At 43.2% G+C, this 12,536-nt stretch overlaps 1 protein-coding gene across 5 annotated transcripts in view; it reads left to right on the forward strand.

The window, feature by feature from the left end:
• The window catches only part of ttll10 (tubulin tyrosine ligase-like family, member 10), a 327,871-nt gene that overhangs the window by 257,453 nt on the left and 57,882 nt on the right, over positions 1-12,536 (forward strand). For all 5 annotated transcript variants that reach the window (XM_039755585.1, XM_039755587.1, XM_039755588.1 and 2 more), the window contains one exon: positions 12,357-12,438. In XM_039755585.1, coding sequence (XP_039611519.1) covers positions 12,357-12,438 — 82 coding nt within the window. The remainder of the gene's footprint in view (positions 1-12,356; positions 12,439-12,536) is intronic.

Consider the following 12,536-nt stretch of genomic DNA (forward strand, 5'->3'; position numbering starts at 1 on the left):
TGTCCTTCCTTCTCTCCCAACTCCAGCCCCTAATGAAGGGAGGCAACCCCTTTTATCCACACCCGGATGTGCTCCAGGTGCTTCCCGGCAATCTCAAAGTGCCGGCTGTATCCCCAGAAGTACTCCGGGTGTCCCTGCTCCTCTTCGCCCCCAGCACTTCCTGGTTTGGTGGAAGTGCTGAGGTCCAGGGCTCTCCAAGGCATCCCGGCCGGGTCGTCCCCCCAGCCATCTGCGACAAAGGACAGATCTGCTCACCTCAGACACTGTGAAGACCCTGAAGAGAAGTTTATTTTACACAAGCACAAGCATTCATTCTGGAAGGATGGAAAGTGTTTGCCTGTTTATGTCAAAGTTCTCCTCACATAAATTATCAACCACCATTACTATATGATCATTTTCTTGACACAAAAAACTACCTTTATCTATTTTTTTACCTTTATTTATTTTTGAATTTTCCCATGGAAATTAATGAAGATTTATCTAATCCAATCCAATCTAATTTAAAATTAGACATTTTCTTATTGCAGATGTGATGTGGCCAAGCACGGGTCAAAACAGAGCCATGACAAGCGAACAATAGTTGGGACGCCAGCCGGGATGTTCCATTTAATTCTCTGACTCTTCTTCTTTAAACTTAAACAAGTGCCTTCTGGCAACAATAGGGCTCTGGTTAGCCTTTGTAGCAAATAACAAGTCTCCCGTTGAGCTCTGGACTTATCAGGTATTGGTCCCTAAAAGACAGCTCAGTGGAAGAAGTCGGGCTTCTTGTAACGGGAGGACCAGAAGGGGCGGAGCTAATTTCCCTCACTGGGTGACTTCTCAGAGGTGCAGGGAGAACAGGAGATGGCACAGTTAGCAACAGTGCCCCCTCTTGCCCAGGTGGGTTACCACCTACCTCGAGTGAGCCAACAAGGCGTGACACTGGTAATAAAACAGCAAATAATATGTTGATTTACCTTTAAAGTGCCCTTACTCTTAAGACCTGTAATATATAGTTTATAGCTTTCAAACTGCATGACCCATATAACACTACTGTATATCATCACATTTAGGTAAATGTTTAGTTCTGAAGCTTGATAAAGTCTTAGATTGCTGGGAAGTGGGCGGGGTCTAAAGAGAACACATCAGCGACAGGGGCGTCGGCTTACGGGCTTCAGAGTGTCTCAGGAAGCTGAATAAGCCTGAGGCTTCACAGTGTCTCGTCTGCAGCTGAAGTGAATTGCCACATACTGCGCCAGGAGTCAGCTTGGTGGCACTGTAGGCCAGGAGTGACTGGGGGTCCTTCTCTGTTGTGGAGTGGATTGGATTGGATTGGATAAAACATCATTAATCCCATGGGGAAATACAAAAATAAATAAAACAGATAAAGGAAGTTTTTTTGTGTCAAGAAAATTATCGTAGAGTAATGGTGGTTGAAAGTTTATGTGAGGACAACTTTGACATAAACAGGCAAACACTTTCCATATATATATTGTGGTAATAATCAAGCCTTGACACAATAAAGAGGTTTGGGGCAGCCTCCCATATAATTGAGAATTGGCTGCTGATTACAAAAAATGGTTGATGCAAAGGTCTTTACAGACAAGAGTCCACAACAGAACTGAACAGGTTAGGAAACATGGCGGATATATATCTGAAGTAGAAAGTAGGAAGAGGAGGGATCTTGGGACCAGAATCGGAAAAGAGGTCATGGGGCTGTGACTTCTTGGGATGTGGAAATTACATCATTAGGAGATGGGCTCTTCTGCTGGAATGGAAGTGACGTCTTCAGGGGTGGAACCGGAAGTGATGTCATCCCGAGAGCCAGGCAGAATTTCCTGCATTTGGTCTGCGGGGAGATAAGAGAAAGGATTAGTGCACTTCTTCTGAGCCCTTTAGCTGCCTCCCATGTGCACGTGTGTGACATTTTATCTTATATATAAATGTCTACATGTGGAAGTGTGTGTGTCTGTCTGTCTGGCCTGGAAGTACGAGGCTACGACATGAAGCTGAAAGAAGGTGACTCTGTCGCCAAAGTGAAACTGCCGAGGAAAGACAAACAAGAGAGAAACTCGCGTAGCCGCTGATAGACAAGGGGGGTGTCCTCTGCATTTCAATTTTTTCTCTGACGATTTCAATAGTTTCTAAGAGCATGGGTTTACACAGCTAGTGTATATATATATATATATATATATATATATTTATTGTGGATGCTAGAGGCGCTGTTGCCCAATGAAACCCAACAGACAGACGTCCAAGACACACGTGTAAAAGCACTCAGTATAATATTTAATATTTTTCTTCAAATAATGTGCACAAAGCACCACACACTCCACAATTCTCAAATCAATAATCACAAATACAATCACAATAAACAATCCTTCACTCCCAGCAGCTTCGTCACCCAATCTCCCAACTCTGGCTCCGCTTGCTGGGTTTCCAATAGTCCTTTAAATAGTCTGTGACCCATAAGTACTCCTTCTCTTCTTCCAGGTAAATGCCACATCCTCTGTTCTGAAATAGGTGTACAGCAGAGTCCGTCCTCGTGACTCTGATGTACGTCCGGGTTGTAGTAACATTACCAGTCCCCAGGTTCTTTGTGAGCTCCCCCTGGCGGCACTCACGGCCCCCAACAGGGTTGAGGAAACGGACTCCATGTCCCAGGATGCCCTGAGGGAATCTGGGGAAACGTTGCTGTCCAGGGGAGCTGCCACCTAGCGTCCCAGGGTAGGCAGTATCCAGAAAAGCCTGCCTTCATCCATTCTTCTTGTTCTGGGATGTCACAGCCGGATTGAACAGCCGGCTGTCTATCACTATATATATATATATATATATATATATATATATATATATATATATATATATATATATATATATATATATATATATATATATATATATAAATACATACACAAACACACACATATCCTGTATATACAATAATCAAAATAATAATAAAATAGTCATAATAGAGATTAATGCTCTATATTAAATAGCATTAATCTGGTAACCCCCACAGTCCACCGAGGCTCACGTGATCGTCCTTGTCTCGGTCATGTTGGCTGTCCCGTTCAGTCGTCCACTGAGAGTGAGTGCAGCTCATACTGTATATATGTGGGGACACCAGAATCTTGGAGCCTCTGAAGGTCTTAATCCGGCCCTGTTCGTACACACAGTGCTGTCCAACTTCTACCCATGTTGCATGTTGATGCTCAAGATGCAGCGTAATGTGTTGTTGTCAACTGATATTTATTCTGAAACAGAACGCACAACCTAGGTGCTCTTGGAAGCATTCCCACTGGTGTTCTGAACGTTTTGCTGGAATGCGGTCAGCTCAGGTGTGACTTCTTTCCACGCTCCGATCTCCAACTTCTGAGGCAAATTGAAAGCAGCATGATTCTGAACTCAATGGCTCTTCTTCACCACTGAAGTGTTACTGATGGCTTTAGGCCAGCAGACCTTGAGGATTTTTTTCCATGGCTAGCATTTAATAAGGAGTCTGCATTTTCCTGATGGTGGTCTTTGTAGTCCTTCAAGTCTCTGGCCCTTACAGAAGAACTGACCTCATGTTACAGTATGGCTGAGCAGCCTGATTGTTGTGACGGACGTACTTGAGCGCTGGTGTGGAAGATTTTGAGCTTATTTGTGTGACTATATGTCCGTATTTTTCTCTTGTCAGTTTTAAATCCTAACTCTGTCAAAATGAACCTTGTTGTCAGTTGGCTGTAGTTTAATGCATTATTAACGGACAGATCCTGTTACATTAATGTGTTTCCACCACAGAACGTTCCGTCTTCTTTAGGAAATGTTGGCCTGTGATAAATGTATTTCCTTACGTCTGTTATTTTCTTTATTTTATCTGTCCCATTTGCAAGTCTGGTCACGCATTCCAGGATTTGCAACTGTGAAAGACAGATAATTTACTCATTTCTCTAATTAACAACGCTAACAATATTTGCCGAGTCATAAGAGTGCCATCTGTTTTCCTGTCCTACCTTTGTTCATTGCTTCACGTGCTGAGATTTGTGCCCTCGGTAAAAAAGTCCGATTGCTGCGTGTGACGCAAGTCAGATAATTGGGGGATGGATTTGGGTGGATCTTGTTACCTTTATGTGCTGTGAAGGGATCACAGGGGCATTCAGAATTTCTATGAGAGTCCCGGATCCATCAGAGTAATTAAAAGAGCTCCTTTTAATAACTCAATATCGCACACTTCTTTCTTTTTTTTTTTTTGTTTTGCACATGGGATAAAGGTTGCCTTTACTTTGTCCGATCCTTGCCTTGACATTTGCAGCAGGGCCACCCTCTCTCTCTGTCAATGACACCACTCGGGTTCCTCAAGTGGACTTCGCTGCAGAGTGACTGACATAAGTTGTGGAGGTTGAGCCCAATTTGTGGTGAAGTTCTCCTCTATCCGTCTGAGGGTCTCTATCAGGGGTCCTCAATCATGGTCCTGGAGGGCCGCAGTGGCTGCAGCTTTTTCTACCGGCCAGTTTACTAATTAGAAGACGGTTCTTGCTTGTTAGTGCGTTCATTCATCCAAGGGAAATTTGAATTGCACTGTAGAGTTTCTTTCTCTGAGGACATTAGCCATGTGTTTTGTGGACCAGAAAAGATTTTAACTTAATGGTCCTTCCAATTCCCCTCTCATTTATTTATTTATTTTTTTAACATAAATAATTTTAACATAACATAGATTTAACGTAGATTTTAATTTTAACTTAACGTAGATTTAACATTGATTTTTTAACTTCATTGTGCACATGCACAGGTTTAAAAGGGAGCCTTTTATCTGGAGAGCTGCTGGTTTATTGGTTATCTGCATTTCATTATTAAGTAACGTCTGGTTAATTAAACGCTTGTGACAACAGCTGCTATACCAGGGCTCAGCCCGACACAGACAGACGCAGAAGGCACACTGATAAAACAAATAAATAATTTATTTTCTCAACGCCTTCCCCGTTCCCACAGGCACAACACAGTCCCAATAAGCACTATCCCAGTCACAGTCACAATACTTCTTTTTTCTCCTGTCCACTCCTCTCCGGCGAGCTTAGTGCCTCTCCTCCTGACTCTGGCTGCTGGATCCTTTTATAGCCAACCCGAAAGTGCTCCAGGGGCTTGATGACTTCATTTCCGGTAGCACTACCGGGTGTGGCGTAAAGACTGTCCAAAAGCAACTTCTCCTGCAGCACCCCCTGGTGGCACCTGCTGATCCCAACAGGGCTGCACCAAACTCCAACTCCCATGAAGCCCTGCGGGAGTCTGAGGTACCGCAGTACCCCAGGGGAGGTAACGCTCTGGCCCTGCTTACTCCCCTGGTCCTCCCAGTATGGAGGCATCCCGGCCGGGTAAGGGCCCCGGCTACAGGCTACACAGGCAACAATTAAAACTTAAATGCAACTGCTAAACTAAAATTTGCATTGTAGCAGGCAAGAGAACTAAAATCCCAACAACTGTATTGCTGTAGTAGTAAATAAATGGGGTCTAATTAAGAAATTGGTTGAAGTGAAAACCTGCAGCCGCTTTGGACCTCCAGAGCTGTAATTGAGGACCTCTGATTGACAATGTAACTAAATGAACAAGGCCTAGAGTTAAACAGCAAGTTTCATTATCAGCAAGGGCTGAGTTCTAGTTGGGGAAACTGGCTGGAATGAAAACCTGTAGCCCTCCAGGACTGTGATTGAGGACCCCTGACCTATATCATCAGCAAGGTCCGGGTTCTCCCCCTGCGGTCCACTGGATCTCATTCCCTTACATGGTCCAGTCTCTGGCCAGAAATAAAAGGAAAGGAGACGTCACACCCCCTTGTCCAACTCCTGTCTTCACCTGAAAACTGCCGGAGAGCCGTCTGCTGTGGATGATGCAGTGCAGGATTTACGTATATGTATGACCTAAACAACAACACAGCCGAGGAACTCGTGTTCATTGGGCAGGGTGCTTGTGGGAGGAGCTACCAGCAGCAAGGCCCTGTGTCGAACCATCCATTTACTTGAGTAGCCACACAGACAAGCAGACAAGAGGGAGATGACCTTGAGTGTCTCTCTCTGACTTTTGTGGCTGACCCTTCACCTGAGCAGTAAGCCAATGGCAGTTGCACACGTACGGCCCTCATGGGACTTGATCACCCCCCCTCCATTCCCTCCTGCGCCCCTGACAGATTCAGGGTGTGATTTTGAAGGTCGCTCCCTCTGAGTAGGTCAGCTCAACAGAACACATTCCTTGGATTCCTGCTGTCTCACATCAGAAGGCAGCCGGGACTTCTGTGGTGCTACCGAATGCTTCGCTGCTCCAGTGTTTTCTCGACTTTGCTCCTTGTATCAAATGGTGGAGTGACGGAGTGATCAGCCACACTGGCTCCAGTCATCCGGATTCCAAATCCTGGTCTAATCCCTGTGTATCGGTCCGGTGCCTCTCCTATTCACACCGTTGAAAGGACAGTGATTTATTTATTTTTTCAGTGGGGATTCCAGGAATGCGGCAGCATGGTGGCGCAGTGGGTAGCGCTGCTGCCTCGCAGTTAGGAGACCTGGGTTCGCTTCCCATGTCCTTCCTGCATAGAGTTTGCATGTTCTCCCCGTGTCTTTGTGGGTTTTTACGATATAGCAAGTAATTAACCATAATAAAAAATAGTAAAATGTAATAAATTGAAAGAAAATTCTGTTACATGTTGCGTTAGAGGTATTTGTTGTGTTATATGTGTTCATTCTGTTTGGCTTTGAAATTAACACGCAAATACTTTTTAAAGTTACACTCTTACTGTAAAACTTCAGTAAAAATAATATTTGGAATTAACTGTTCTCCCCGTGTCTACGTGGGTTTCCTCCCACAGCCCAAAGACATGCAGATTAGGTGAACTGGTGAGTCTAAATTGTCCCTAGTGTGTGCTTGGGGGGTGTGTGTGTGTGCGTGTCCTGTGGTGGGCTGGCACCCTGCCCGGGGTTTGTTTCCTGCCTTGCGCCCTGTGTTGGCTGGGATTGGCTCCAGCAGACCCCCATGACCCTGTAGTTTGGATATAGCGGGTTGGATAATAGATGGATGGATGAATTAACTTTTCTTCAATATCGCATTGAATTTTGATTCCGTGTTTGGAGTTACATCGTGACAACGCAACGTATAACTGCCCGTGAGTGAATATCGTTTCTTTCTCTCTAATAAATAAACCGACTTTTTTGAATGTTTGTCCCTTTGATTTGTTAATTGTCATAGCAAAAGCTGTTCTAACGTGAAATGGTTAACGTTTTAATACAAATGGCATATCAAGATCTCCTTTGGTGTCTAATGTTATCCCCTGAAGATGTACTACATTACCTTTCTTGTCACCTGTTAAAATTTTACTTGTCAGAATTGTTCAACCAATTTTGAATACAACTAATCTTGTCCTATTGCATAGCCCATCACTCGTACATAAATTACGCAATAACATTACGATACTTCTTTCTTTCAACAGTAATTCGACCGGTGGAAGACTAGGCGGTGTTAACGGTTGCAGATATTCTACAGGATATTGTAAGCTGATGTTTTCATCTTCCGCACCATCACCACCTACTGTTTCAGCAGAGTCTATTGATACGCATTTAACCAATTTGCCGTGTAACCAATCGGCAATTTTTGCGTTAATTTGTTTGACTTATTGTTTCTCGGTGCTAGGATTGCCTGTATATTCATTTATTCTGAAAATAACCCTTTAGGATAAAACTCTTCAATAAGATTTGGATATAATAAGTCTTCTTTTATTGGGAACTTAAAGTGAGGAAAACGTAAAAATTTATAAGAGCTGAGAGTGCAGGAACTGTGTCTGACAAAAGCATTCACACGAATGAGAGGTGAGAGGACCGTGGGTGTGGGCCGTTAACCGTAAATGGTTGAGAGGAGGGCGGGACTTGAGAAAATCTCATGGCAATAGTTTCGTCTCATCTCAGGACTTTCTTTTCTAATAGAGAGACTTTGAACTTTGTTAGTCTGTAGTGTCACAAATCTAAGCCTGACACTAACCGAGAGGTCAGATAGAAGATCTGAGGTCAACAACAACATTTATTTCTATAGCATGTTTTCATACAAATGGTGTAGCTCAAAGTGCTTTACAAGATGAAGAAAGAAAAAAGATAAAAATTAGGTAATACTAATTAACAAAGAATAAAGTAAGGTCTGATGGCCAGGAAGGACAGAAAAAGCAAAAGAAAAACCAAAATCTGTAGGGGTTTGGAGGCCACGAGACCTCCGAGCCCCCACTTGGCATTCTACGTAATATCAGTGATCTCAATCAGTCCTCATGGTTTACAGGCTTCATGTGTAAGGATTAGACGATGATGATGATGGTCATGTGGACCTCTGGCCTTCGATCCATCAATGTAAGGACTGCATGGTGCTTGAATGAGGTGATGGTGACGCAGATCGCCACCACAGAAAACCAGAAAAAGAACAGCAGAGAAAGTAGGGGTTAGTATGGATTTCGGAGCCACCATGAATGATGATAATTCACTGCATGTACAGAATATCAGGTTTGCGTAGCTATGAGAACACCATGTTAAAGTAATGGGTTTTTAGTAGTTTTTTCAAGTGCTCCACCATATTAGCCTGGTGAATTTCTATCGATCAGCTATTTCACATTTTAGGTGCCTAACAGCAGAAGGCCGCCTGCCTCACCACTTCTTTTAAGTTCAGCTCTTGGAATTCTAAGCAGACCCTCATTTGAAGATCTAAGGTTTGCGATTTGAAGTTTAAGGTGAGGCATTTTGAGGTTGGCTTGTTATATTTAGCTATAATGGTGCAGGAATGGTGTGATGTGTTAGATGTTGATTAGCACGTGCAAGTAAGAATTTCATTGGACTCTGTACACTTCTCCTTCGTTTTCGTCTTCTCCTATGTGGGGGTCACCATATTGGAGCAGCCTCCTCCACACTCATCCGTTGTATGGTACCTCTTTCTCTCTTAGGTTCCCCCTTCACAATCCCATCCACTTTCTCTTTTGTTGTCCTCTTCTCCTCCATCCTGACACCTCCTTCACAATAATAATAATAATAATGTTCTTCCTTTCGGAAGCTAAGGATGAGATGATGGGTCCATTATTGGCCTTCTGTTGCCATTCTTCGCCAGTAACTTTGACCACAGCACAATTGCACTTCTAGTTGTCCACTCAGTCCATCTGGGGGTCTTTCTCTGGTCAACTTGACTTCTAAGAAGAGTTCAGAAAAGGATACACTTTTCTGTTCTATCATTGCCCTTTCACTTGATGTGTCTGTAACCTCAGTTGGTATTTCCTCTCCAGTGGCCAGCGTCTTGTGTCTTTGTATGCAGTCACATTGTTTATTTCAGTTGTTTTTGGGCCATTTCCTGGTTTGGATGAAGATGAGTTTACAACAACAACAACATTTATTTATATAGCACATTTTCATACAAAAAGTAGCTCAAAGTACTCTACATAATGAAGAAAAAAAAATAAAAGACAAAATAAGAACAACATTAGTTAACATGGAAAAGGAGTAAGGTCCAATGGCCAGGGTGGCCGGAAAAAACAAAAAAAAACTCCAGATGGCTGGAGAAAAAAATAAAATCTGCAGGGGTTCCAGGCCACGGGACCACCCAGTCCCCTCTGGGCATTCAACCTAACATAAATGAAACAGTCCTCTTTGTAGTTAGGGTTCTCACGGAGTCACTTGATGTTGATGGTCATACAGACTTCTGGCTTTTAATCCATCCATCATTGTTGGAACATCATGGTGCTTTGAGTAGATGGCGCAAGCCACCACCAAAAGGACGCCGGAAAAGGCAACAGAAGAGAGAGTAGGGGTTAGTACAGATTTTAGAGCCACCATGAATACTTAATGTAAAGAGTTTGATATACAGAGTATCAGGATTTTAATTACAGTGAAGTTATGAGAAGGCCATGTTAAAGTAATGTGTTTTCAGCAGTGTTTTAAAGTGCTCTACTGTATCAGCCTGGCGAATTCCTATTGGCAGGCTATTCCAGATTTTAGGTGCATAGCAGCAGAAGGCCGCCTCACCACTTCTTTTAAGTTTTGTTCTTGGAATTCTAAGGAGATACTCATTTGAGGATCTGAGGTAACGATTTGGAATATAAGGTGTCAGACATTCAAATATATAAGATGGGGCAAGATTATTTAAGGCTTTATAAACCATAAGCAGAATTTTAAAGTCAATCCTGAATGACACAGGCAACCAGTGTAGTGACATCAAAACTGGAGAAATGTGCTCGGATTTTCTTTTCCTAGTTAGGATTCTAGCAGCTGCATTCTGCACTCGTTGCAAATGATTTATATCTTTTTTGGGTAGTCCTGAGAGGAGTGCATTACAGTAATCTAGTCGACTGAAAACAAACGCGTGAACTGATTTCTTAGCATCTTTCAATGATATAAGAGGTCTAACTTCACTTATGTTTCTTAAGTGAAAAAATGCTGTCCTAGTGATCTGATTAATATGCGATTTAAAATTCAGATTACAGTCAACAATTACCCCTAAGCTTTTTACCTCCGTCTTGACTTTTAATCCTAATGTATCCAGTTTATTTCTAATAGCCTCATTATTGCCAATCACTAAGATTTCAGTTTTCTCTTTATTTAACTTGAGAAAGTTACTATTCATCCATTCTGAGATACAAGTCAGACATTGTGTTAGTGAATCAGTGTAGACCTTGACAGTGCAAGTCCTGAGCTCAGCTCTGTATAGGGCTGTGGCTCTATACGCCACTGTTTTGGTTTCATGGTTCCCACCACATGAGCTCCATGGTGGTTTTCTCAGTTGTACACATGACAATCATGGCCCTATAAACTATATATATATAAAGTTACTAAGTTACGCATGGCACTGTCCTCTGTGTACCTGACATTAATGACCCTATAAACCTATGGCAGGTGGCAATTGAGCAGAACATGCCAAGGAAAAAGGCTGCCCCCTAGTGCAGTGGAAAATGGATGGAAGCAACATGGGAGCGGCTGCTGAAATCCCAAATGACTTCATCTCCCCTTTAAGGGGCATAGTGGTTAAGGCTTTGGTCTTCATTCACATCCTGCTACTGACATTGAGTGACCACAAGCAAGTAACATCACCTGCCTGTGCTCCAACTGGAAAAATGAAAGACTTGGACCTCAAATTAGGTAAAGGAGTTGGCCAAATTAGAAAATGTAACAGAATGGCACTTACTCCTTGTAGCGGGTTGAGGAGATGAGCTGATGGGGACCATGACGCCTGTGGAGAGTCTACACATCCTTCTCTCCCGTTCATGTAGGTTTAACTCGGGGTGCTCCAGCTGTCCCTTCACATTTCAGAAGTTAACTGGCGACTCTAAATCAGCTCTGGGTGGATAAAGTCACTCTCTGATAGGCTGGCATCCCATCCAATGCCACTCTGAACTGAACATGGCAGTTCAAACATGAATCGTGATGAAGAATTTCTAAATATCACAATCTGCTTGAAGAAGGGGGGCGTGAGTTGCCTCGAAAGCCTACATGTTGTAATCAGTCGAGTTAGCCAATAAAAGGTGTCATCTTGTTTGGGTTTTCATGGCATTCATAATGGCTAACACGGTACAACACCCTACTACTACAGAGGTACACCCTGAAATGTAACGGTTCTTTGCTAGCACTTTTACGGGGCTGTGTGGTTCCTCGTTGCTTCTTTGCTAACTGAAATGCCATTTTGTTCTGTAGAGGGTTTTCTGCATATGGAGTTGGTTATCTTTGAAAAGGTTCCTAACAATTGAACAATTCATAAATCAATAATGTATGCCAGGCTAGCTAGCAGAATACAAATCAAAATCTGAACTGGAGTTATTGTATGCAGCCAGAGTCCTTTAAAATCAGGAAGCCAGTGGTGTTTCACAAATCTGCTATCTAGTCAAGCCTAGTTATGAATTCTTGGTCTCTTTCTAGAACCTTCATGTGGATGATTCTTGTGGGAATCAGAAATAGTTTTCCTATGACAGCCATTTTATTGTTAAGAGGTAGAACGGTGCTACCGTGGGCATTGCTCCCACCTTAAAGCTCCAAAGACCTGGCATTATTACTAAACATGGCTGTTCTCCTCAAGTCCATGTTGGTTTTCTCTGCTCAAATCCCAAATGATGTCAACCCTCCAACCCATGAAAGGAGAAGAAGTTCAATGAATGGCTATTACTGAATGTGGCGGGTTCAAGAGATGAGCTGATGGTGGCTGAGAGGTGAGAGGAGACAAACCCCTTGACCTCACACCTCAAGTATTGTTCAATTCAGCTGTGTGGCCTTCCTGTCAGCCATGCCCAGTGTGCTTTCTGCTTCTAACCAGGCAACTTTGTGGGGTTCAATGGATTGGGCGGTTCAAGGGGTTGTTCATACACAGGAGGGCAAAGAAGAATGAAATGATTCTCATTATGTGTTTTTCAGCATTTGAGCGAGAGAAGAAGCACGAGGAGCCCAAAGGACCCGGCCCGTTCTTTTTTATAGGAGGCCGAAATGGAGCTGAACTGTAAGTCAAATGAGCTTTTCCAGCTGCTGTAATAATCTCAAAGACTGGGCAACACTGCCAAGGGTGCGGCTTTTTCTTTTTTTGGGTGTCAGGAGTAA

This window comes from Polypterus senegalus, chromosome 6 (assembly GCF_016835505.1).
Source record: "Polypterus senegalus isolate Bchr_013 chromosome 6, ASM1683550v1, whole genome shotgun sequence".
Classification (NCBI taxonomy): domain Eukaryota; kingdom Metazoa; phylum Chordata; class Cladistia; order Polypteriformes; family Polypteridae; genus Polypterus; species Polypterus senegalus.